Raw genomic sequence first — 26,333 nt, 5'->3', positions numbered from 1 at the left:
GGCGCCCAGTTCAGGCTGTACCCGAGCTCTCGCCCAAAGTCGCCAGCATACCTGCGACCCGAGTGAGGAGAAGCACAACAGAAATTGGTTGGATGGATGCCTGTTAACCATACGAAACAGAATGTTTGAAATACATGGAATAAATCTTGTGTGTATGTGCGTGTACATTAACATGTAATGTATAATTAACATGTAGTAAATGTTTAATCCATGTGTAATAAGAATGTTGTTGCGTGACCAAATCGTGCAACGTTTGTGTACATGCAACATCTGATGAGCGTTTGCCCTGCTTGCGGTCACATGACAGGCGTGTTACCTCATAGCTTTCCACGAGGGTCTTGACGGGGTCCGGGCTGAGTCTGAAGGTAGCGTTGAGGATTCCCAGACCCAAAGCGTGAGCCAGCTTCTCCCAGCACGCTTCACTCGCCAGAGCGCGGCACAGCGCCGTCTTCACTTGGGCGCCGAGGCTCGACATGTCGCCTGCACCCAAAAAAAAACACATCACGCGTGTTCGGCCTCCGCGAAAACGCCGCGGCCCCTCTGCGAACTCACCCTGAGGCGAAAGAGCCACGCTGAGACATTTGGGACGGTACTCCTTACCGCTTAGAAGCTCCAACACCTGAACACATAAACGCCATGCGATGACCTCCTCAGGATGCTAACAAAGCAACGCCAGTGTTGCGATGCCCGGCGTGCGGGCAAGGAGAGCCACCGCCAATGTTGACTGACTGGGACAAACATGTCAAAATGCAGAAACAAAATCCAAACACTCGCAAGGAGCTGCCGTGGGCAGCGTCGCTCTCCTCAACGGTGACGGAAGGATGTTGCCGACGCCCCTTTTCCCGACGCCGAGTTCAAAACGGCTCCGATGACCAATTCACGACGAGACGCGGGTGGTCTGTTGGCCGTTCCAAATGCATGCAAATGGAATCTAAAAGTCGGCGTACACGTCTTCGCGGTTGTGAATAGCAGCGGAATAGATTTACGAGCAGACAAGCGCGCAAGACAGTTGGAAGCTATCTTTCCTCCCGTGAGCACCCAAGAGGTGAGCGGATGTCGTCGGTTCCGTTTTACTTTTAATATTCATTTATTGGCCAAGTTTAAGTCCTCGTGATGCATATCAATGTGTGCCAACGTTAGCTTAGCGAATGATGCCATTGGTGCCCATTTTGTGCCAATGTAATGTGCAGTCTACCTTTGATAAGCACATTTAACACCCTGAGCTCTTCAGTGACTAAGTGTACCTTTATTTCTCCTTATCTTAGACACCACACATAATACACAGCCGCATATACAGAATACGCCTTACGTAGCAGTTGCATCTTTGCTTGCGTGCTCGTGGAAACATTGTTTTCTGTTACAATGTTTGCTATTGCTCAGGTAAAGGTTGTGCGATGCATTTCAACGTAAGCTTCAAGGTTTCCACGTAATCCAACTTGCAGATGAGCTGCTAGCTAACTTCAGGCTACAGTTAGCGCTGTTGTGCTAACGTCAAATCCCGAGTTTCTGTGTGTAGATGTTCGAGTGACTGTGTCAAACATGGAGGGAAATGGAGCATCTCAGACTTGCTGCTGTTGCCAACGCACAAAATCAACCTCAATAATACAAATGCTTGATATTTTTGGCCACTGCTTGGGGAAAAAAAGAGCAGAAAGCTTAAGTACATCCAATTTCATGACTGGCTTCTCTCTTTGATCACTCTGGCTCAAAGCGAAAAGGCTGAACAGCGTTCCTCCGGCACTGCCGCCAGCTGCGACTTCGGCTAAAAACGACGCGAAACTGGCCGCACCCCCTTTTGACGTCCCTACCCAGAATGCACTGTGACTTAAAAAACAACAGCTATGCAAAAAGTGCAGAGCGGCGAGACTACCACAGCGAGCGCAGAAATTTAGGATCGGCCCGACAGAGATTATTGTGATGTTACTTGAAGTGGACCAGATCGGGGTTCCGTTTAAGAGTGGATAAATAAAAACGAACGTCTTACTCGATGTCGGATTTTTTGGCATAAAAGTGGCTTCCCCGGATGGCAAGAAATATTTTCCAAAGAGAGTCACTTTTCGGGGACATTGCCATTTTACAAGGCTCCGGCAACCTTCAGAAACACTCGGCAAAGGTCGTTTCTTCTTCTTCTGTTTGTCAGATCATGCGTAATTATGCAAACTTTCCAGACGGGCGGCAGAACAAAATCATTAAGTGCGGTGCACACGTGTGGAATGCGCTGACAACTTTGACCCTCCTAGCTCAGCGTCGCCGTCGGCACACGGCTCAAAAGGGGAGTGTCGTAACTACCGCTTCATATCTGTGGCCGTACCTGCTCAGAGGCGGCCATGTTGATGGGGCTGGTCCCGGGAACGTAGCCCTCGTCTTCCTCTTCATCCTCTTCCTTGAAGAATAGAGGCTCCAGGTTCTCCTTGTGAGGGTCTGCACCTGAACACACGCACACACACACACACACACACACACTTGTATAAACATACAATAAGTGTCAACATGTCAAACAGGCGCGCATATGCATGCATACGTGCGCACGCACACAACAAGCTTCAATTTTACAATCAAACACACGTATGTACACACACAAACTCACGCACGCATGCACACACAACACACACACACACACACACAAAGCGTCAACACGTGAATCAAACACAAATACACAAACGCACGTATGGACACGCTCAAGTGTCAACATGTCAATCAAAAACAAGAACACATATGTAGACGCACACGCACGCACAAAACAAGTGTCAAGTCAATCGTACACATGCAAACCAAAATGGATGTTCGGCATGGGATGCTGTATGCGTGTGTACACATACCTGCAGCCATGAGTAGCGCCGTAAGCTTGACGGAGCCCCGCCCAGCGGCAATGTGCAGGGGGGTGGAGCCATTAAAGGTGCAGCAGTCCACCTTGGCGTTGCCCTGGTGACCACAAACATGCGTCGCCACGACAGCGTCAGAAGGCGCGGCGGCGTCGCAGTTGCCGTAGCGGTCGCTTACCTCGAGCAGCAAGCAGCCGGCGAGCGACACGTTGTCGGCCTCGGTGGCGAGGTGCAGGGCGGTCCTCCCGCCGCCCCGCTCCTGAGCCTCTACGTCAGCCCCGCCCTCCAGAAGCTCTCGCAGAGACGGCAGCTGCTTGGCCACCACCGATAGGTGGATGGCGCACATACCTGCCACCGACAACCAATCAAAACGCTCATTAGTGCATGTACAGTGTATGCAAGTACAGTATCGTGACTAAATATTGGAGGCGTTTTATACGAGTGAGTAAAAAGTATTTGCAAGGTTTCCCCACTTGAATGTCGAATATCATCAAACAAATCTGAATCAGAACCCTCTTTATTTGTATGTCAAAAACACACGAGGAATTTGTCTCCAGTGGTTGGAGCCGCTCTAGTACGACAATAGACAGTCAATTGTCAGAGAATACTTTGGAGACAAACACATAAAAAAAAAAAAAAATAAAAAAAAAAACCTGAGCAATAAAAGTAGCCAGTAATGTGGTAATAATGCCGGTACAATTGTATTCATTTATTTTGACAATTGTGCAAAAAGATGCAGTCCTCTAGCAATTAGAGCAGTTTGAAATGACTAATAGAACAATAGTTAATTGAGGACTCTAAATTCCCCGTAGGTGTGAATGTGAGCGCGAATGGTTGTTTGTTTATATGTGCCCTGCAATTGGCCGGCAACCGGTTCAGGGTGTACCCCGCCCGAAGTTAGCTGGGTTAGGCTCCGGCACGCCCGCGACCCGCGTGAGGAGAAGCGGGACGGAAGAGGAATGAATGGATAATAGAACAATAGAACAATACTCCGGCGCAATGGCCAATGTGCAAAGCGTGCCGAGACTTCAAGGAATGTATGCAGTTTAAAGTGACTGACTGGTAGTGCGATCATCTGGGACAATGTCGATTGTGCAAATGTTGCAGATGCTACTCAGGCACATGAGTGGCCAGTGTTTGTCAACAACAGATATGCAAATAGTGCAGCATGGCGAGACTACGACAGTGAGTGCATGAGTAATGTATAATTGGCCCCACAGGAATGTGACAACACCTCTTCACAGAAACTGCTTTAGGATGTGACAGTGTCCGCATATTCATCCAGGGCTGCCGGGTGTCTTTTCAAAGACACTCTAGTCTGTGCAGTCGTGACAGGTTTGAAGTTCTATCTTTGCTTCGTTGGTCCACTTCTTCACCGTTTTCACCGTAGGCTTCGCGCATTCAAGTTCTTGCCTGTATGTTGGTATTAAGTGAGGGGGGGAGGGGGCTAACTGAGTGGATTTGTGAATGTTGGTGAAAGAAAGTCCGGGGTAGACTCCCTGATATTGAGTAAGTCTCCCCTTGTATGAGTCACGTAATGCCTCCAAAGACGAACGAAAAACACAAAAAACATAGACAATACTAGAGAGCACGTAGACGAGGCATCCACACAGGTAAGTGCCATCTTGGACAGCCAATAATAAATAACCCGAATTAACCCAAAATGCACATTATTAACGGTGATTTATTAAGGTGAAAAAGTATTCAAAGCTACTTGCCCATGTGTGAAAAAGTAATGCCTCCCCCCCTTACTAAATCCTGAATTAACTAGAACTGATCACATCTGTGGGTCGGTTTTCCAGTTAGTTTCCTAACTGGAAAAGCCTCCAGTGCAAACAATTGGGCCACAATATCCCCACAGAGATGAGAAAGACTCGTCGGCAGTTGTAGAAAACCCTCGACTTCGCTTGCTGCTGCTGAGGGGGCCGTTACTTTTTCCACACGGGCCAGGTAGCGCTAAAGTTGTTTTTTTCCCCTTAATAAAAAAAAAAATGCATTAATGTTTACTTGGGTTATCTTTGTCCGATATTTACATTTGATAATCTTAAACATTCAAATGGGGAAAAGAATTTTAGAAGGGGGCAAATACTATTTCACAGCCACTGTGTGCGCGCGTGCGTGCGTGTACCTGCAGTGTTGCAGGCGTCCACGCTTCCTCTGACCTCACGGTGATGTAGCAACAAGCGCACCATGGCCCCTCCCTGCTGCGCCGCCAGGTGCAGCGGCGTGTTGCCGTGGCGATCGGTCAACGTCGGGTCCGCCCCGGCGGCCAGCAGCGCCGACGCGGCCGCAGTCTGCCACGTGATCACCGCCAGGTGCAAAGGAGTCTGGGAAACGAGGAGGGGGAGGAGCCCAACTTACAGACGGGTGTAGCGCGTCCCTTAAACGAACGTTCGTTCCCGTTTTGCACGACATTAATAACTCGTTCAACGGCAGCCATTTCAGAAACACGACGCTTAAGAGTGCCCCTACGGACACATTTTTCAAGACTCACAGAATATTCTTCTACGATTAAATACACACCAAATCTGCCAAATGACCCCCTTCTTATTTTTTTATTTCATGAACCACCTAAAACAACATTTAGGAATGGCTTTCGATTTCAAAATAATGGAGCATTTACTGATATCACATACTGTATATGGCAAATGTGGTCTTCATCATATGTCCAACATCTCTCTTGTACGTTCTCAAATTTGTAACACACACACAACCTGCTTACTTCATGACACGAGTCATCCTTGGTGCCGGCGTACCTGGTAGAGATGGTTCCTCGCGTCCGCAAGTCCGTCTCCCGGCAGAGCAGCGAGCACCCGCGTCAGACTGGCCAGCGCCCCCTGCTGTCTGTGGAGGACGGCCAGGTGGAGTCCACTGACGCACAGCGGCGCGCGCTCAACGTTACCACCCAGAAATGTGACAGCAGAAGACGGACGGCGACGATGAGGCGCACTCACGTGTCTCCGTCTTCGTCCTGTGCCGCAATCAGGGGGCGCCGGAGGGCTAGCAGGTACGCGGCGTCGCCCGTGGCGGCGTACAGCAAGACGGCCGACGCGTCCCCGCCGGTCAACGCGTCGTCGTCTTCGCACGACAACTCTGGCCGCAGCGCAGCGCAGGCCGCGGTGTCGTCATCGGGGTCGTCGTCCGCAGAGTCGCCGGGAGAACCTTCTAAAAAAACGCGACGACAGATATGCAAATAAGCCCGTTTGTGATGTCACAGTGGGGCAGAAGTGAAGAAGGGCTCGCTCACAGACCTTTTCACAAATAGTCACATTCCTAAAGAAGACTTTTGGGTCAATGCCACAGAAAGGGCGGGACTTTAGGTAAAAAATACTCGCCAACACAAGTACTTGCGGTCGCCATAGCATCAGAGTTGGATTTTTGTAAACACCACCTGGTTGTCAACGCTACGGCATGCTCCCGAAGGAAAATGAAAAGGTTGACGTTTGAGCAATGGAAAAGCAAAAAGCCACTACTGTCGTTCATTGTGGTCTTGTTACGGGGAGGGTTTACCTTGGGGCGAGGCTTCCATATTATGATGTCAAACTCATTTTTGTCACGGGCCACATTGTACTTACACTTTCCCTCAGAAGGCCATTACGATTGTGAAACCATTCACATTTTTAAGCACCGCATCACATTCTTACATATACACAACACATTTATGAACTAGTTTTGGCATCCGAAGTCGAGGATAATAGTTTGTTCGGCTATTGTTCAAGTTACTGCAAAAACAGCTCGGTAACAAAAATGCTTGCTTGATTATCATTTATGACATGACAATTTGAAATTTTGGGGCAGATTTTAACCACCGCCATGGAGGTAGATGCACATGATTTGCTTTTGCGGGCCACAACAAATGATGTGGCGGGCCAGATCTGGGCCCCAGGCTGCGGGTTTGACACCTGTGCTATTAAAGTCTCACATCCACCCCACTAAAAAAATAAATACATTTCAATATAGTAAATGTTTGTTTTAATATAGTTCATGTGGTACATCGCGTTAAACATTTTGTTGACTTCCCAAACCTTCCTGTTCTTGGATTTAATTTGCCTACCGGGAGTCGAATAGCTCGATACATCTTGGCGCCAACGCTCCTTAAAACCGGAAGACCATAAACCCCTTCGACTATTTGAACCGGCATCCTGGAGACGAAGGACCGACAGTGTGTCTCACCGCGTTTGACTCCGCCTTCTCCGAGACCTGTCGAGTACCCGCTGGGACAAGGGCCGTCTCCCATTCCTCTCCCGTAGTTGAAGGTGGAGAAACCCTGGAAGTAGCCTGACGGGGGGGTAAATTGGTCAGCACCACTGACGATGTCACCTCACTGTGTTCTGTGTGAAAGGTCACGATACCAAACGGCTTCTGAGGTCGCGGAATAGCATTTACGCGTGAACGAATGCCAGGACGGGGGGAGTTTAACACCCGAGATTCATTTTGTCCTGCACTTTTGTGTTGTAAGCAACTGTCACAGTCACACCAAAAGACGACGACGTTGTGTTTTGCTGGGTTGTGTGTCAAAGAGGCTGGAGGTTGTTTTGCAGGTTGTACCTCCTCCAGCTGAGCCCGGTCCTCCTCCTGCTCCCGGGGGTGCTGGGGGGCCCCCTCGGTACAAACTTCCTCCTCCTCCTCCTCCGTGACCGCTGAAGTCCTGGAAGTTGGGCAAAGTCTTCTGACGCTTCCTCTGCACTTCCTCTTTGTCTACACACACACACACAAATAAATCAATGACACAGTCCAGAGTTGTCAATAAAGTTCGGAATATGCAGCGTTAAAGATGAAAATAAATAAAGAAATAGGACAAAAATTATTGATAAGATTTGGAGTTTTTGTTTGACGGTGTGAAGTGAGGTTGTCAAATATCTAAACGTTCCCCAAGAGGGTACCGATGATCTGCGGGTGGTACGTGAAGGGTTTGGGCTCGCTGGTCTCGTTGTCCGACTTCCTCTTGAGCTGCACGAACACCGACGTGGGCTTCTGCAGGTTCTGGTCTCGATACTTGGGCGTCTTGAACACGATGGCGAACTGAGGAGGACACGTCGCCACGGTTACGGGGCGCCAGCTAACGGCCCTCGCCGGCGTAGGACGGCTCGTACTTGTCTGTGCACGTCCGTGGGCGAGAAATCCCCCAGGGCTTCCCAGGTCGGGCCAGAGTCGTCTTCCTCGAAGAAGCGCACCTGAATGTCGTCTGCCACGCACACGCACGCGCATTGGTCACAAAACACTCAGGAAAGCTCAGTGTGGTCTTTCTTTTCTGTGCGACCTTTCTGGACTTTGTCACACAGGAGGTAGACTTCCTCTCCGCCGCTCACGCAGCCGGCCGTCCGATCCATCCTGACGATCTTCAGGTTGGATGCGTTTGGGGCCTCTGACCACAAATAAACAAGATTTTGTAGTGTGTGTGTGTGTGTGTGTGTGTGAGAGATGATGTGGAAAATGTATGCCCCTGGTGAGCCTTAGGAAAGCGCGCGCGTGCATGCGTGCGACTGACTGCTGTCGTAGATGGGCTGCGACACGACGGGCTGGAGTCTCCTGGTGAAGCCGCCGTCGCTGTCGGGGAGGAAGGCGGTGAACATGAGGCGCACCACGCTCAGGTCCATCTCCTTGGCCTGCGCACACGCCGCGCTGCTGATCACGCCCCGCTGGTGCTCTGCGAACACGCGCGCGCACACACACACGACGCTTATTCACACGGCCCGTCAAAGCCATCTTTTTTCCCAGGTCGACGTTCTCATGCCCGAGTCGTAGCAGAAGCGTAACGGCAGCTGTGTGAAAACGGGGAACAGGTGCACTGCAAAAACTCAAAATCTTACCAAGAATATTTGTCGTATTTCTAGTCAGACGAATCTGATTAAAAGGTAAAACTCTTTTTGAACAAATTTGACTTGTTTCAAGCGCATTTTTACTTGAAGTAGAAATGCCAGGTTTTTTCCTATTTTGTTGCATTCCTTTTTACTTGAAATAAGTAGAAAAAAATGCCAGCCTAATTTTTTAAATTACTTTTTACTTGAAACAGAATTTATTTTTAATAAATTTGTTTCTATTCATTTGTACCGTATTTTCACGACCATAAGGCGCACTTAAAAGTCTTCACAATTTTCTCCAAAACGGACGGCGCGCCTTGTGTGTGCACAGAGTTCCAAAATCTGTAAATGTTGTTGTGTGACTTTGATGAGCGCTCCGCTTGACTGCCTGGGAGCGTTTCCTGCCGACACGCCGCTTAGATAGAGGAAAGGCGGACAGCATGCGGACGTTAAAGGGGGGAGGGTGCGCGTGAAAGAGGACGCTAAAGGCACGCCCCCAGTAGGTATATGTTGGCTAAGGACCCCCGAAAACGGCACCTACGAAGAGGCACGCTTACGAGGCACAGTTTAAACTGCACGCTGTCAGTTACGCGGAGGAACTTGGGAATCGAGCGGCCGCCAGAGAATTCAAGATCAACGAACCCACGGTTCGCCAGTGGATGCCAGGGCTAAGGTATCCGCTTTGACCGTTGTCCGAGCTTTCGCGAAAGCCGGCATCGTTGCCGAACAGCCCCCCGGCAACGACGCTGACTCAGACAAGGACGGGAGGGAACCCGCTGTGTTTGATGAAGAACTTGCCCAGCTGTACATTTGGGATACAGAACATGAGGAATTTGATGGATTTGTGGAAGAGGATTGATCAAGAAATAACTTGAGTACATTGTTAAATACTTCAATAAAGTACAGCCGAACTCAGTTTTGCTCCCGCTGCCTTTTTAAAAACATACGCTACCATGCATGCTACCGTATGTTTTAAGGTAGCGTGTGTTTTACCATGCCCGCGCCAAATCATACGGTGCGCCTTATCCCTCCGTCCATTTTCTGAGCCGCTTCTCCTCACTAGGGTCGCGGGCATGCTGGAGCCTATGCCAGCTGTCAGCCAATCGCAGGGCACATATAAACAAACAACCATTCGCACTCACAGTCGTGCCTACGGGCAATTTAGAGTCTCCAATTAATGCATGTTTTTGGGATGCGGGAGGAAACCGGAGTGCCCGGAGAAAATCCACGCAGGCACGGGGAGAACATGCAAACTCCACAGGCGGGGATTGAACCCGGGTCCTCAGAACTGTGAGGCTGACGCTCTAACCAGTCGTCCACCGTGCCGCCAAAATGTAAGCAGTCCTTTAATAAATCAGCATTATTTTTGTTATTTTTCTATTTTTGTCTGTTGTATTTATTGAGGTGCACTACAATGCTTTATTTTAATTTGGAGCTGAAATGTTCCTGACCTCGGTGAAATCGATTGGGGATCCTGACACAGATGTCATCTAATTGCGTGTTCGACTGTGCTGGGTTGCGTGCGAACAGCAAGTATGGCTAAATGCTAGCTGGTCCGCTGCTGCTCTGACACGCCAATTTGCCTTCAGCGCTGCGTGAAAGAACTTCGAGAGATGCTGGAAAATGCCCATCGCTGTTGTACCAGAAAATTGGCCTTTCACACAGAACCCAGCAAAGGCCGGTTTATCTATTGCCTGATGATATTACTGTTTGTACTTTCACACTGCAACACGGCATCCCGCAATCACACGCAGGATCATTCACTTTTACACAGTCAACATCCCGCCTGTGTTGGATAATCGCTCAAAAGCTGAGAAATTCCTTCCGCCCACCTTTCCCTTTCTCACTGAACCCAGCGAATATTGCAGTGACTGTATTCAGGTTCACACATACTAAACCACATTTGGATAAAGGAGCGTTTTTGTTCTGGCTTTTGCGCAGCGGGGCGGGAAAACGCTGGCTGCCAAAGAGCACAGACGCGCGCGGCGCAGGACGGACCTGTGAGTTGCCGGGGCACGCGGGTCTCGCCCCGCGGGCGGTCCAGGTCCGGGTGGACGGCCGCCCCGAAGTTGTAGCCCATCCGGACGGCCTCGGCCATGCGCTCCTCCAACGTCTTGGCCACGTTCTTCTTGGTCACGTGCTGGATGCCCAAGTTGGGGAAGCTGCGCACACACAAAGACCAACACTCAACTACCTACCTGTCTTTCGTGTGTGCGCCTCTGTGGTTTGTGTTATGTATCTCTGTCAATGTGTGTTTGTCTACCTGTCTCTTTGGTGTGGGTTTCTTTGTGTCTACATGTGTGCGTGCGTGTCTGTGTTTCTGTCAGTTTGTGTATGTGTGTGTCTGTTTACCTCTGTGTCTTTTTTGTGTATGCGCGCCCGTGTGTGTGTGTTTGCTTACCGAGCCGTCTTTAGTGTGAGTGTGTGTGTGTGTGGCTGTCTACGGATGCACGTGTGTGTCTGCCTCTGTGTGTGTGAGCGTGCGTCGCACGCAACGGCGCGGCCGAGCCCGTACGCGACGTCGGCGTCTTTCGGGGCCACGTCGACGATGCAGACGCCCTTGTCGCACTGCTTGCCCACCAGACTGTGGGCGTGCAGCTGGGGCACAGGCGTCAGCGCGGTCACCAGCTGGACCACCACGCGGGCCGGACCCTGGTAGTTGCAGATCTACGCAACACACGCACAAAACATACAACAAAGAAGCCGCAAAATGAGATACGAGCGACCCGACATCCACAGTTTAGCCTTTGGGGCCACGATCTTAACGCTAATGCTACTTCGCATCTATGTTGCGGAGCTTTAACCCTTTAAGCAACGACAGCGTGTAGACGGACAACACGACATTAAATGCCCACAGCCAAATATTCTTTATCGTCCAGGTGGAACGCCTAATTTTAGTGTCCAACTGATGAACGGAGAGAGGCGTTAGGCGTTATGAACACGCCCCGATGCAACGTGATCGGCTGCTGCATGCGGGCAGACGCCTCGACGAACGGTATATCCGTCTGTCCGTCTTATACTGCCCCCGTGTGGCCGAGGTGGCCGCAGCGGGAGGAGCAGCATTTCACTGAAGCGCTGTGACAACAATTGTTCTGAATTGTTCTGTCATTACTGTTATGTTTTTAGAAAGTACACCATCATGAAGCACTTGCTGTCCTTATTTGTGTTGTTTGTGGGGAGGCCGGAAGGGGTTAATGGCATTTTCTTTCATTCCAACGGAAGAAGACGACTTGCGAGCCTGGGCTTTACGCAATTCCAGCGAGCGTGAGGAAGCTTTACCCTGACGGCAGGATACGTCTTCTTGTTCTTCTCGCTGGACGCTCCCGGCAGGCCGCCGTGGGACGGACCCTCGCAGCCGTAACGGAACCGGAAGCCTCGCTGGCAACACACACACACACACACGCGCAGTGTTGACATAACATCGTACACATCCGGCGCGCGTTCGGGTTAGGGCCGTCCAGCGAGGGAACACTGGACTGCATATATTTTTAACACCTTGTTTGTTGCGTTACACTTCAAATTGTCTCAAGCATGCTAATTGTTTTAAACTTTACATCAGTGACACATTATTATTGTTGGGGCCTGACCAGTATGGATTTTTTTTAGGCAGATGCAGATTCCGATATTTGGCAGAATAAAATTCCGATAACCGATTCACAGCCGATAGAACAAAGACTTTAATTACAGGCAGAAATTATTATTCTTATGAATAGGTCATAACTTCGCATTCCCAAATTGAAGTGCACTTTACCGCATCCTCGCGTGTGCTAATTTGCTAATTTCACAGTAATGACAAGAAAGTTGTGTCCTATTTGCATGTAAGAACACTTACACGTATGTTATACATGTATACAAAACCTTTCCAAAAAATGTTAATATCACGGAAATGTTTATATATTCAGAAATTCCATTCAAAAAGTTCAACTTTCATAGATTATAGATTCAGGGCCCAACAATTGAAACAATTTCAAGTATTGGTTTATTTTTACATAATTTGGGCTTCAAGCGAAATCGGCAATTCAAAAAATTGGAATGCTGTGAAGAAATCAGCCCGAATTTTGCAGGCCATAAATGTGTTCAAGTGACGATCGCAAACTCATCATCTACTACACTCAAAGCACCTGCACAGGTTTGCCCAGGTGTCATTCAATTGCTTCAATTGTCTCAGTACGTGCAGCACTCCGCAGACTTGACAAGTGGCCAGAAGACGGTCATAGGATGACTAAGACACCAACGGGCTGGTCACGGAGTGCCGCGTCCGAGCATATCAACGGAAGGACAAAAGGCAGCAGGAGGAGACGCACCGGCAGAAGAGATGACCGTGGGCTTCAGAAGATTGAAAAATCTAGCAGAGATCCAGAAAGAGGGGAATGAGGCGGGAGTCGCAGCTTCAAAAACCGCCACATTCAGACGCGTCCGGGAGATGGGCCGCAACCGCCGACCTAGGAAGCGTCTCAACTGGGCCGGGGAGGCTTTCTTAAATCCGAGGTCTACCAGAATGTTTGAGAGGACTTGATGATTCCTTCTCCAGAAGATCTGTACGGAGATGCAGATTTCATCTTCCGGCGGGACCCGGCCCCTGCCCAGAGCGCCAGAAGCACCAAAACCCGCTTCGACGGCCACGCCATCGCAGCGCTCGACTGGCCGGCCAACTCGCCGGATCGAAACCCCATTGAGAATCGATGGGGTATTATCAAGAGGAAAATGCGGGCCACCAAACCCCAAAACAACGAAGAACTGACGGCAAGCATCGAGGAAATCCGGGCTTCCGTAAGTCCCGGGCAATGCCGCAGGCTGACTGCCTCGATGCCACGGCGCATCCGGGCAGTGATTCAAGCAAAGGGATTCCCAAACAAGGACTTAAGACATTAAACATGAACCTTTTGAAAGTACGTGGTGATTTCTTCACAGTATTCTAATTTTTTTGAATTCCTGATTTTGTGGGTTTTATGAGCTGCAAGCCCAAAATATGTAAAAAATAAACAAATACATACTTGAAATTGTGGGCCCTGAATCTATAATCTATTAGTTGAACTTTTTGAATGGCGGCATGGAAAGAAATCCACTTTTCCACGATATTCCAATTTTTGGGAAAGGGTCTGTAGTCGACAAAACGCATAGATTCGGTTCTTCATGTTTATATTTGAAATGATACTTTTTCCCTCAGATTTTATAAATGAAAGACACAAAAATCTCTGCGGTTTCTTTTACACTCATTTTGAATATCCCCGAAATGGTCTTATCATTATCATTCTTATTCTTATGGGAGAGACGCGTTGCCATGGTAACCCACGTGTCCAGCTGATGTGTGATGCGTACGCACCTGTTTGGGCTGCTCCAGGATTTGCAGGAAAGGGCCATCCCCTAAAAAAAAACAAAAAAGGCGCAACATGACTAAACTAAACTAGACTCGTGACAAGGTCGACCTTCATGCGTTTATCTGCGCCTTTAAGGGCCTGATTTTGGTTTTTTATTGTACTAACAGTACATTACGGACTCTTTGTCATATGGCGGGATTTTGCGGTGATTATTTTTCCACATGAACGGTTACTGCAGACTCACGTCAGCCAGAACAAAAGATAGCGTTAAAGAAGGATAATTTCCAAAGTCTGGGATCGTTTGGAAAATGGCTTAGGTTACACAATTGCACGTCTACGGTGAAGTAAAACATTGTTAGCTCATTGAATTTAGCCTACTGCTGCTAGTTAGAAACAAGCATAATCCATAAGAGTTTGTTTGGATAGAGGGGGGACGGAAACAGCCATTGGTGCTCTTACAAACGCGTTATAAACAACACACAGTCAAGATGAGCCTATTGTTAGCCGGCGTTTATCATTTGCTGACTTCCGTGGCACTCAAAAGGTTAGACCCGCCTTCTTTCCACGACTGCAGTGCAGAATGTGACAATGACGACCCCAAGTGGACAAAAATACTACCTACACCTAACCGCCACCCATTTTCCATACCGCTTATCCTCACGAGGATCGCGGGCGTGCCGGAGCCTATCTTCGGGCGAGAGGCGGACTACACCCTGAACCGGTCGCCAGCCAATCGTAGGCACCTAACATGCATACACTTATTGTCGGTAATGAAAGGAAAATGTAATTGGACAAAAAAGTTTTTTTTTTTTTTTTTTTTTTACAATAATCAGTGAATAGCTGTTGACATCCAGCACGCATCCCGTCAGCAGCCGACCGCAAACGAGCAAAACAACTGCAGCCTGGCGGGCGGGACGAGCAACAGGAAGTGAGAGCAAACCAAACTCTTCTTTCACTTTCCCGCCACCGCAGAGTATCGCTCGAGATTCACATTTCACTTCCTCCATGTGAAGTGGAAAAAACTAAACTTGAAAATCATTTCATGTTGAGGATTTCATCAATTCAAATATAATGAAGTTGTCTTTGGAACGCTACTGTGCTATTAATAGTTCACGTCCTGGAACAACATCAATGTACTGTGCAATACGACTAGACTACTTCAACCACAATTCTTTACGATCGTCTTTAGCTTTGTGCATTAACATTTGTCCTTTGTTTTAAATATTTTCTTCAGCTCTTCTTTTGTTGTACATCTTAAATAAACTCCACTCGAAAAAGAGCTGCATTCAATCTCATTGTACGTGTATAATAGAGATGCAAGGACTAACCGCTAACTGATTATCAAATTAATCTAACAATTCTTGATAATCGATTAATCGTTTCGAGACCTTGTTTAACTTTAAATTGTCAAAATCCTTGGAATTTCCGCCTCTCAACATCCATCCATCCATTTTCTGAGCCGCTTCTCCTCACACGGGTGGAGCCCATCCCAGCTATGTCCGGGCGAGGGGCGGGGTCCACCCTGAACCGGTCGCTAGGCAGTCGCAGGGCACATAGAAACAAACAACCATTGGCACTCACATTCACACCTACGGGCAATTTAGAGTCTTCCATCAACCTAGCACGCATGTTTTGGGGATGTGAGAGGAAAGCGGGATGCCCGGAGAAAAGCCACGCAGGCACGGGGAGAACGTGCAAACGGCCCACAGGCGGGGACGGATTTGAACCCGAAACCTGACAACTGTGAGGAAAATGTGCCAACCGGTCGGCCAGCGTGCTGCCCCTCTCAAGAGTCAATATTAATAATTACGTTCATTATAATAATAATAAAGTTATTATTGATGATTATCTGTGTGCTTTTTTTATTATTAAGACATTTGCAAATGTCTTTTTTTTTTTTTTTTTTTTTACTTTGGAAAATGATCAACATGTTTGCTGATTTTCTGACAGATGTTATGGACCAAACCAGAACATCTGTTAATTATCATCGTTATGTTTGTGCATTTTCTGCACTGTCAATTTGAAATAATGCCCCGTTTCTTAACGAAGGGATGGAAATTTTTGGAATCCGATTCATCAATAATCAAACAAATGATTGAAAGATGAAACGACGATTGAAATAATTGTTAGTTGCAACCCTAGTGCCAATAAAAGGCACTCTATTGTTTTCTATTCTAAGAATACGTTTCCACGTGGGAAAAGTGTGCGAGAGGCGTAAAACTAGTAAGGAACAGTTTGCACGTGGCATCTTTGCAGCTATCGCGCGGGTGGCTGCGAAACGTACCCCCGGCCCTGCAATAAACGGGGCTCGACTGTACACGACTTCCCGTGCGGGAGGAAGCGACGTCATCGCCCGTCCTCGGGGGCGCGGGGAATCGCGCGAAGTCCCACGAGGGGTCCATGATCAGCGTGTCCAGGATCTGGCGGCACAAACGCAAACAAACGCTGAAGAAACGTTCACTTGACGGGAACACACGCGCCCGAACGCACGCACAAACCTGACTGCTGACAGGAAGGAAGTGCTCGTCTCCCGCCATACTGCCTGAAAAGCTCAAAGGGAGAAAAAGACAATTGTTTATCAAGTTACTTGACTCGAGGCAGTCATTTAGTCTTAAGTCACAGTTGACTATAACTCACAAAAAAATATTGAAATCAAATCACTTCAATGGGTTTGTCGAAATGAATTGTATTCTGCAATGACAAATGATAACAAGGGAACATTGTTATTGCCATTTGACTTCTTTTATAAACTATTTCTCCTCATGTCCCAACTCAAATGGAACATACAAATATACAGAAGAAAAATATCCAGTCGAAAGTCCAATACATGAGATTGCTCATGACAACCACGTCACATGAATTAGTCCGTCTATCGAGTCCTGACATCAGAAAGCAAAGTGTCAGAATGTCTTGATTATCTGCGACTTTGCCGACAATTCCAGCACAAGTGGAATATGTTTCAGCTAAATCGAAGTACAGTAGACGCTTACGAAACACAAGCTGAAAAGGCGAAATGCCAGTGAGTACAAGGCACGCTAAATAAAGAATCCATCACAAGCTAAAGAGAGTTTTGCGTGGAAGAAACATGCACACGGTACTGCATTAGTAACAGCACTGTATGAGATCAATGCAACTCAAGATACTTAGAAGCTAAATACATACCAAGAACGAGTTCAACAGAATACAATGAGGAGGGCAATAGAAGCAAACAACACGTTAAATACAGTCCTATTTACTTGAAATACAAGCTCAGTACACGTTAAAGATGGTGAGAATATTTATGAGCTACATAAAGCAAAGACCGAGTTAACTCTCGTACTGTTGACTTGAGATGCGAGCAAAGCACCGAGGTAACTCTCGTACTATTGACTTGAGATGCGAGCAAAGCACCGATTAAATACAGTAATATTAACTTGAAATACAAGCAGCTAGGAGTTAAATACTGTGCTAATTACAAGTTCGAGACAGCAACATTTAGGAGCTAAGTCAATGCTAATTAGCACGAGGACAGTGTCCGACAACAAGCTAGCTAGCCGTCGACGTCCGCGTGTTGACACTTCGTCGCTCAACAAGTTCGGGCGCGTCAGAAAGGAGCGTGACTCACCACAGAGTGAAATCCATCCAAAACGGCGTCAATATTTCACGTTTGCTCCGTCCCAAACTTTTCACGAGGTTGCACACGCGCAAAATCGCGCGTGAATGCTTTCGGTGCGCCGAACGATCGAGCGAGCGAGCGAGCGAGTCAAAGATCACACAGCCGTCGAGCCGCACTTGTCAAAGCGTTCGGCGACGTTTCCGAGGGACTTGAGCGCGGAAGGACAAATGAGGAAGTGAGCGAGCGAAGGACACTCGACGACCAAACGCGTCCGCTCTCGCCAACTTGAACGCTTTCAAGTACACAAAAGGGCTTCTTACCTTTTACATTCGGCGCCGCTCCTTCACCGGCCTCACTTGATTCATTTCATTTGTTGGAATTCGCCAGTTGATGCGACTTGACGGACACAAGCGGCGGCGGCGGCGGCGGCGTCGTCGTCGTCATCATCCTCAACACGAAGCTCAAAGATAGTTCTCGGAATGAGGAGCAGGCAGCCGTCACACACTGGCTTTACTGGTTCTTCGTTGAAAAGTTAAATCCAAACAAGAATTCCCAGCACCAAACGTTGATTTGCTTCCCTTCGGGAAATTCCCCGTGACGTGCCGCAGAGATGAGCACCGGCGGAAGAGGTCTCACTCTGAGCTCGACAAGCAGTACACGTCCCTGTTCCCTGTTCGTGTCATTATTTATACCTCAGACAAACGATCCAATTCACCACACGCGTGCAAAAACATGCATTGCGGCAACACACAGTTGCGAAAATGCCTCACTCTGCGCCAAACAGAAGCTCTTCTTATCTTCTTGTGTGTGTTAAAGCGTACTTTTATGTCACCGTTTTTATTCTGTCTGTCTCGTTTCCTTCAAGCTGCTTTGTTTGTCTTCACAATAATTGAAGATCTCGACTGGAAGACGGTTGCCGCCACACTTCCACTTTGTTGCGCTCGGTTCTTCTTCTTCTTCTCCTAATTGAATTCAAAACAGGAACTTCTGACGAAGTATTCCTTCCACATTCCACAATGAGCACTGACACGAGAGCCACGAAAACATGAGGTGGGCGTCAGCAGTTTTAAAGTTGCCCTTTATTGTTTACAAATTCATTTCTTGACAATCATTTCATCTTGACGAGTCATCATAGTGCAGTCACAAGTTACGCAAAGCCGTTCACGGCGTGTATTCCACATGCGCTTCGCAGCCCTCGTGTGCACTTTGTCCTCGCGAGCCTTCCGGCGATCCGGAATACGCGCAAACTACTTCCGCATTCGGCAAACAGGTCGAAGCGCTTCCGCGTCGGGGACCGCTCGAAGCGCCTGTCGGAACTTAAAAAAAAAAAAAACAAACGAAAAGCTGCCACCAATGTCTTCACACCTATCATGTCATATTTGCGTGAATAAATGATATCCAGTACATGTATTTAGTTGAGCTTCGAGCAATCATGTCATAAATCCGACTTTTGAGCGTTTGGGTAGCATACACAGGAAGTCAGCTGTCCTGTGTTCCGGCTTTGTTCCGGCTTCCGTTTGGCATATGGCACACTAGTAGAACACTACTCGTGCCCAATGCGGATCAGTGTTGCCGCAGTTACCTTGAAAAAGTAACGTAGTTACTTTACTGATTCCAAAAGTAACTAAGATACATTACGAGTAACTTTAGTTACTTGTGGCACTTATCCACAAGTCCCAAAAAAGCATTAGCTTAACTGTACCCGTGACCTGGTCATGTACGCTAAACAGGTCACAGAATGATGTCATCAACTGAAATATGAGTGAAGCCGCGTGAAATGAGCGACTTAATGCAGACTTGACATGCCAGATACAGTTAGTACCTAACAACGTAAACAAGCACATGATGCTCAAGTACACTTCTCCAACTGCTAGCTAGCGAGACAGACAGATAGACTGTAGCAACTCTGCATTATTGATTGAGTTCTGTGGGGGTCCATGAAGGCAACCGTGCGCGCGTGCGTGCTCGCTCGCCAATTTTAATGCGAAGAGCGACCACCTTTTTTTGTTTTTGTCCCCGGCGGCTGTCGGTTGAACTAGCAAAGCTACGGGCGACGGACGCTTAAACGCTTGCTTAACGTCACTTTTCATTGTAAATATTCTTTACGCCGAGTAAGCCCTTAGCGCCGTGACGTGCACTTCGCTCTGAATAATTAACCCACAACGCATTGTGCACTTAACACGCAAGTCAAACTCTATTCTTAATGTGTAAATTAAAACGTAACAGTCAAATACACTTTTTATTCAGGAAAAGAAGACAAATAGTGTGGCGACAGTGAAGCCGCGCATTTCTTTGCATTTGTAGCGGATGTATGTGGCAGTCATTTTCCGGATTTGGTGAAATGGTTTTAGACAGGTGAGCCGCTGCTTCCTCGAGTCGTCGGCCACAAAACTTGTTCTACAAGTATGCCAGTTCTCCTACTGGTTAACACAAAGATCATACTCGTCCAAGAACTTTGAATAAAATATCCTTACGGTCCATGTACTAGTACACTCTTTGTCCTCAGTAGTCAAACAACTTTGGCATACTAGTAGGACAACGACATGTTACTGGTGAGGCAAAACTGTGCACTGGTTGACAACAGCATGATACCAGTAACAATATACAATTGTGCCAGTTAACATGTAGGGCTTCACTAATAGTATTAGTAGTGTGCAGGAGTAACATGTAGTTGACCTACTAGTATGCCAAGGTTGTTTAACTACTAGTGGAAAGAAATGTTCTTCTCGGCTTTCCTTCGTGCTTGCCCCCTTTTCCATGTCCGCCTCTCTCCTGCCTCCTCCTCTCGGACGCCAACTGCCCTCACGACCTCCGTCAACCTTCTCTTTGCTCTTCCTCTCGCTCTCTTGCCTGGCGGCTCCGTCCTCATCACCCTTCTACCAACATACTCGCTCTCTCTCTCCTCTGGACGTGTCCAAACCATCCAAGTCTGCTCTCTCGAACTTTCTCTCCGAAATATCGAACCTTGGCCGCCTCGAGAGAACCGCAACATCTTCATTTGCTCTGCTTCCTGCTGTCTCTAATCCGTACGTCATGGCTGGCCTGGCCAGAAACAAAATGTCCTAATCTTATGATTATATCTCGTTAGCTGGATATGAAGCCTTTGCAATCGTCACAAAAGAATCCAAAGAATAAGAGCCGAACGGGCTCGTCAGGACACGAAGTCGTGTTTTTGCATCCCACGCCACAGACGGACGTGCGCCAGTATACTGTAGCCTTCATCATCATCGCATTATTATAAAGCGCACCGAAACACGAAGTACAACATATTGGCATCAGCTTGATGTTTGCATTTCCCATACCTTCTAAACCCGCTTCAAGAGCCGACAGCCAACGCTGAGTCCCCGCTGGAGCGTTTTTACACGCACGTGCGAATTTAATGCGAGTCAAGAGCAAGGTTGAACTTGATTTTCTACAACTAAGTACTGTAGTTAACAACATCACCGCAATGAATTTTGGGTTCCCATAATGCTTTTTGCTGACGCCCCTCAGTGTGAGGAACGGTGCCAACGGTTAACCCGGGAAATAGCTTGTTTTCGCCAAAGTCCGCATGGGCTGGCGTCCGCGTCATTCAAGCAGGGCTTGTGTTATGTGGGCGGATCTTGACCTCAAGTGGACAAATAAAATACCTGTGCCTCTTTCGAAAGTGCATTTTTACTATAGAGTCACCGTACTGAAGATTTCATTTATTGCAGAGGGTTTCCGGAACATAAACTCTGCAATAAACCAGGTTGTTTACTGGAGTTCCCATGTCGCAGAGTGAACCTTTGCATGCGAGTACTATTGTATGTCCTGTTTGCATGTATTGCTGCTCCGTTCGTGTTAAAGTAGCAGCTGTTATTACCATAATATTGCCCGTCTATGGAATTTTGCTGACTGTATTAAGCTGGGCAACTTAAGTTATCTTGGCTCTCTGCTCACCATAACCCGCACTATCTCATCCAGCAGTTTATGAACCTCTTTGTTCCCAAAGTCCGCACAACTGTTGGTCCATCTACTTTAAAATTTTCTGCACACAAAAACGACCAGAACGCTTCAATATCATTGTTTAAAAAGTTCGCGAGGGAGACCGTACATGATTGCCGCGCGTTAGCAACCTTTTATTCACCACGTGCTATGATGTCATGTCACGCATTATGTACAGTTTGTTGTCTCTGTATTTATTTTTGCATGAATTTTGCTTTACTCTGCTGTCTGTTCTCAATTGGAGAAATAAAGGTTAAACAAAATTGTAAAAATAACAGCTTGCAGCGAGCACGCAGTGCCTCTTTTTCATAAAACCGTGCGTGCCCAAGTGAGAACAGGTGCTAAGAATACTTTGAAAAGTGCATTTTAACAAATTTAAATCTGTTTACTATGTGTAGGAGGGTTAAAAGAATGAAAAAAATCCAAATGTCTATTTCGTCAACGTATGCGCGTTCGCTAAACGGGGGTCGACCGTACTTGTGCCTCTCGTTGCCTTTGTGTTGCTCGACACACTGACAGACTTTGTGCGCTTCGAGTCTTTTGCGAAGTTCTTCACCTTCCAAACGTCAACGAGGAAGACGCAGCGGGAGGGGTGGCCATAAAATAAATTACACGCACACACACACACACACACACACACACACACACACACACACACACACGGGGGGAAAGTCGTCAAGAAAGTGTCAGCCGAGTCGACTTCCAAACCAGAAAAGACATTTTCAACTTCAACTTGTTTGTTTGTTGACGTCATCTCGTGCGACCGACACGAAAAGTAGTACACAAATGGGCTCGCCTTTCTTCTGGACGGTCGGGCGGGACGCCAACTTGTCCACACATTTGTTCAGGGCTTCCCAAACTTTGGCGGTCCGAGGACAAATTTGGGATTGGGGAATTGGAGAAGGGCCCCCTCATAATCCCAATTCGTGTTCGTTTTTTTCAAAAAAAAGTTCAGGTTACAATACATTCATAATGTTTTATAGAGGAAAAAAAGTTGTAATGTTCACATGAATAAAGTTGTATTCTGTCAGAAAACCAAAGTCATAATCTTTCCACGAACGAGGACCTATTTTGTTGGGATAAAATGTCGTAAAATTATTGAATAACGTGTTATTTTTCAAAGATAAAGTAGCACTAATATGACTTGCTTTTTCTTTTTTCTCATATTACGTGCCTTTTATCTCGAAAGAGATGCTTTTATTCTCGACAATACACCGCATGCATATGTGCGCGTGTATGTATATCAAAAATAAGATTTTTGTTCTTCAAAAAAACTATGACCATGGTCTACACCATTTGTTCCAAAAAATAAAAATAAAAAATGAAAACATAACTTTATTCATTTGGGGATGTCGCATTTATGTGCCGATACGTCCCAATCGTGTCGCAGCTTTGAAATGGCCCAAAGCTAAAAGGTAGCGAGCAGCCATTTTTTTCATGTCAGTGCCAGTCTCCATATTTACGTTTGCACTTTAAAAAAAAAAAAAAAAAAAAAGATACCAAATAATAATTTAACACGAATTATTTTCCTCTGGGCCTCCAGTTTGAGAACCACCACATGAGTTGACATTTTCAAGTAAAACATTTATAAAAAAATTTTTTTTTTTAAAAAGAAGCTATTTTTGTTCAATTTCTGACTCGTCACATTTTCATTTTTGAATTATCACGACATAAGCAAAAAGCTACGTTGGCACAAATGAAACACACGAGCACGTCGTCACGACGACAACATCCAAAAGTCTCAGAGGAGCCGTCACCACGGTAACCGCTCCTTCACGTCAAAGCTGTGGGTCAGCGTTTCCATGGCGACATCAAGCGTGTCATTTGGATTTTTTTTTGTTTTACCTGCGCGGCGCGTTCAAGCGTCACGTTTGCGTTCGGGTCTGACGACATCAAAGGTGAACGGCGTCCGAGGGGGCGGAGCTTTCCGAGCGCCCATCCTTGGCCCCGCCTGTCGACTTTTCGTCTTTGGGTTTGGACTTCCTCAGCATGCGCACCTGCGGGCCAGTCAGCGGTCACTTCATTAGGTACGCATTACGCTGGGGCCATATCGCCTCCAGTGAAAATCTCAGATTTTTTTTCTATTCATTCCTATTTCTGATTTGAATTCCTTTTGTTGAAAGAAGAAGCTAATGACAATGATCTTATTCATAACGGGTTTTTCCCCCCTTTCTGGGATTTGTTTTATTTCTCCTGATATCAAACAAGCTTTGAAGCAGTTTTTCCCCCCCCCCCCCCCCAGCATTAACTTGCCGCAAACTTTTCCCTACATAGTATATCATGCGAGTATCTTTATCTTTACTGATAAATGTGAAAACGTAAACACGAACCTTAATCAATTAACATTTTAAATATTCAACTACAGAAGCCACAAAAAAGAAACATCCTGACAAAAAAGCTCACCCACCTCCAGTGTATATATTTTTTTTTTAATTGGCAAAATTACTTCCGTAACCTTTCTAAGTTTAATGTATTCATTTACAATGTATTCTTTTATTGTTGCATCACAAAAAAGCGGCCTTTTTGCTGTAGCCCTTTTTTTCTTCATTCTTCGATTTGCAAAATTGAAAGTTTCCCTCTCTGTCATTAATGACAGAGGGAAATTTTTGTTACAGTCTACGCAAAGTGAAATTGAAGAGTTTTTAATTCCACCCAATATGGAATTGATGAGTTTGATATTTGAGGGTCATTTTGAGTCCTTAGGAGGAGAATTGTACATATGCTCCCACTTGAATTGATTTGCAGTTAATCAGAGTCAGTTTAAACGGCGGCGCGTGTGTGGCGACTTCCATTTAACGAGAGACTGAATGCGATCGCTTCATTCGGAACACATCTGGAAGAGGGTGTGCGCACTTGTGCAAGTGCATGATCTCAGTTGTGTATTTCGACTTGGCCTATAGGTGAGGGAAAGCTTTTCCAAAGATATCTTGGTCTGCTTTTTTCTCCATTTGAACTTGGGCGTGTCGACCACTGCAGTTTGGTCTCACCTCCTTCCTTAATCGTTGTCAACAGTCTACCGGTATCAATACTTTTGGCGATGGGTGCCCTGTTTTTGGGCTTGTCCGCGCACGTGCCCGTGCCCGGCGTATGTTGTAAACATCTGTTGACCTTTGGTCCGGCGGCGGAGACAACGATGTGTCCCGGAGGTTGGAGCCACGGTTCCCCGTCCACCTGGACCGGGAAAGCCTTCCTCAGCGTGACGCGCACGTAATTCCCTTGAGCGATCCGAATGCCGGAACGCAGGCCGCTCTGCACCTGACCCTGCGGAAAGGACGGAGCGGCCCCGTAAGGGGCGGCGCCCGCGGGCCGGGGAGCGCGGCGGCGGCGTTCGCTCACCATGTGAACCACTCCGGTGACGCCCACCACCTCCAGCAGGCCGTCGTCGATGCTCGGCTTTCCGTAGCGAGCGTCCGCCTCGGAACCCCACAGGTCTGCGCCGGAACCCCAGCTACGCGCACGCGTGGGCAGAGTGAGGTCACGCGAGGTCGGTCGTGTGCGTGCGGTGCTGCGGTCACCTGGGAATATTGAGGAAGATGAGGCCTTCGATGTTGGGCAGCGGAACGTCGCGGCCGTCCACGCGCAGCTGCAGTTCCCTGTGCAGACTTCTGGTGGCGCTGATCTTCTGCAGGCCCGCCTTCACGTACACGCCCTTGTTGTGGAACCTGGGAGCCGGCGGGACAGTCAAAAACAAGAAGAGGGGCTGATGGAAAGGCCACAGGTGGGACGGGTAAGTCCTTGCGAGCGTACGACGGCAAGGTCCGATTTGAAAACGCACAGAAACGACCGAAGTCTCTCGAGAAGGGCTCGGCCGGCCACGCGAGTCTTCCTCCGCCGCCGTGTCCCAATCGTATCGTACCGTCAGATTAAGCGCGTGATAAAACCCGAGCGCGAGATTGAGGTGTCGCTACATCCCGAAGCAACACGTACTCATGATTGCTCCCTCCCTTCCTCGCAGTGCGGTCCGGTCAAGTTGGAGGCAAACGAGCCCTAAAACCGCCGCACCTGCTGGTGAACTTGTCCGGGTCGTCTTGGCGGGCCTGGTGGAAGTCCAGGCTGAGCTCGGCGTCGATGCCCACTCCCAAGTAGTTGCTCATGTGGACGATCTGGAAGCGGGACGGACGTCAGCCGAGCGGGGAATCGCGCGCGTTCCTTTCGCGCTCGCACCTTGGGCGCTTCCGGGAAGGTCTCGACGCCGTTCTCGCCGAGGTCCCGCGCGTCCAGCAGGACGGTCCAGCGGTCCATCGGGACCTCGTCCGCCTCGTCCGCGCACGCCAGGATGTGCGCCGGGTCCTCGCCGCTGTAACCCGCCCCCCAACGCAGCACGCGGGACAGGTCGTTACCTTCGAGGGGGGGACGGGGAGGCCGGCGTTGGTCTGGCGCAAGCAGACGCTTGCGCGCACGCAAACAGGAAAAAAACACTGTCTCGCATACACAAACTCAGACACACACACACACACAGGTACGGGGAGAGATTTGTCTCAACATTTTTTCCACAAATTTATCAGTTATCGGTTTACACACACACGTTTTTCAGATCCACAAATCAATCAACGATTTGACAGTGTGTGCTCGCAGCGGAGACGGCGACACGGACGGAGGGCCGTCAATCTTCTCGACTTGAAAACTGCCGTACGCTATCTCAAAAAGGAAGGCGCGTGGCTGCTGACACACCAACAATTCACAAGCGCAATGGAATATTTACAAAATATATCAATGCACACACAACATTCCAAAAACACGTGTAAACCGCAGATATATTTGAGGATTTGAAAAACATACACGTAAATTATTTGGAGACAAATTTCTCCCCATACACAGGGCGCGCACACAC

The 26,333-nt window shown here is 47.8% G+C and overlaps 2 protein-coding genes across 16 annotated transcripts in view; both read right to left on the bottom strand.

The window, feature by feature from the left end:
* Nucleotides 1-22,056, bottom strand: part of nfkb1 (nuclear factor of kappa light polypeptide gene enhancer in B-cells 1) — a 25,201-nt gene extending 3,145 nt beyond the window's left edge. The window contains exons 1-22 of one of the 7 annotated variants that reach the window (XM_061686472.1): nucleotides 21,980-22,056; nucleotides 17,857-18,852; nucleotides 16,579-16,632; nucleotides 16,440-16,483; nucleotides 16,226-16,361; nucleotides 13,947-13,987; nucleotides 11,903-12,001; nucleotides 11,139-11,290; nucleotides 10,622-10,785; nucleotides 8,311-8,469; nucleotides 8,083-8,187; nucleotides 7,916-8,007; nucleotides 7,706-7,844; nucleotides 7,371-7,520; nucleotides 6,996-7,100; nucleotides 5,777-5,987; nucleotides 5,579-5,693; nucleotides 4,951-5,149; nucleotides 3,001-3,170; nucleotides 2,820-2,922; nucleotides 2,312-2,427; nucleotides 317-619 (exon numbers count right to left, since the gene is read on the bottom strand). In XM_061686472.1, coding sequence (XP_061542456.1) covers nucleotides 317-619; nucleotides 2,312-2,427; nucleotides 2,820-2,922; nucleotides 3,001-3,170; nucleotides 4,951-5,149; nucleotides 5,579-5,693; nucleotides 5,777-5,987; nucleotides 6,996-7,100; nucleotides 7,371-7,520; nucleotides 7,706-7,844; nucleotides 7,916-8,007; nucleotides 8,083-8,187; nucleotides 8,311-8,469; nucleotides 10,622-10,785; nucleotides 11,139-11,290; nucleotides 11,903-12,001; nucleotides 13,947-13,987; nucleotides 16,226-16,361; nucleotides 16,440-16,478 — 2,598 coding nt within the window. In that variant the 5' untranslated portion in view covers nucleotides 16,479-16,483; nucleotides 16,579-16,632; nucleotides 17,857-18,852; nucleotides 21,980-22,056. The other 6 variants (XM_061686469.1, XM_061686470.1, XM_061686473.1 and 3 more) reach the window with 6 other exon arrangements.
* The window catches only part of LOC133408021 (diacylglycerol kinase theta-like), a 20,631-nt gene continuing 15,908 nt past the window's right edge, over nucleotides 21,611-26,333 (bottom strand). For 7 of the 9 annotated variants that reach the window (XM_061686477.1, XM_061686476.1, XM_061686480.1 and 4 more), the window contains 7 exons: nucleotides 25,667-25,842; nucleotides 25,505-25,605; nucleotides 25,018-25,164; nucleotides 24,839-24,950; nucleotides 24,611-24,763; nucleotides 23,348-23,499; nucleotides 21,611-22,058 (listed from right to left, as the gene is read on the bottom strand). In XM_061686477.1, coding sequence (XP_061542461.1) covers nucleotides 23,395-23,499; nucleotides 24,611-24,763; nucleotides 24,839-24,950; nucleotides 25,018-25,164; nucleotides 25,505-25,605; nucleotides 25,667-25,842 — 794 coding nt within the window. In that variant the 3' untranslated portion in view covers nucleotides 21,611-22,058; nucleotides 23,348-23,394. Of the gene's footprint in view, nucleotides 22,059-23,347; nucleotides 23,500-24,610; nucleotides 24,764-24,838; nucleotides 24,951-25,017; nucleotides 25,165-25,429; nucleotides 25,606-25,666; nucleotides 25,843-26,333 lie in introns of those variants that run through there. The other 2 variants (XM_061686481.1, XM_061686484.1) reach the window with 2 other exon arrangements.

Source organism: Phycodurus eques, chromosome 9 (genome assembly GCF_024500275.1).
Source record: "Phycodurus eques isolate BA_2022a chromosome 9, UOR_Pequ_1.1, whole genome shotgun sequence".
Taxonomy (NCBI): domain Eukaryota; kingdom Metazoa; phylum Chordata; class Actinopteri; order Syngnathiformes; family Syngnathidae; genus Phycodurus; species Phycodurus eques.
The sequence above is the reverse complement of the archived record's forward strand: the minus strand, read 5'-3'. Positions and strand labels throughout refer to the sequence as shown.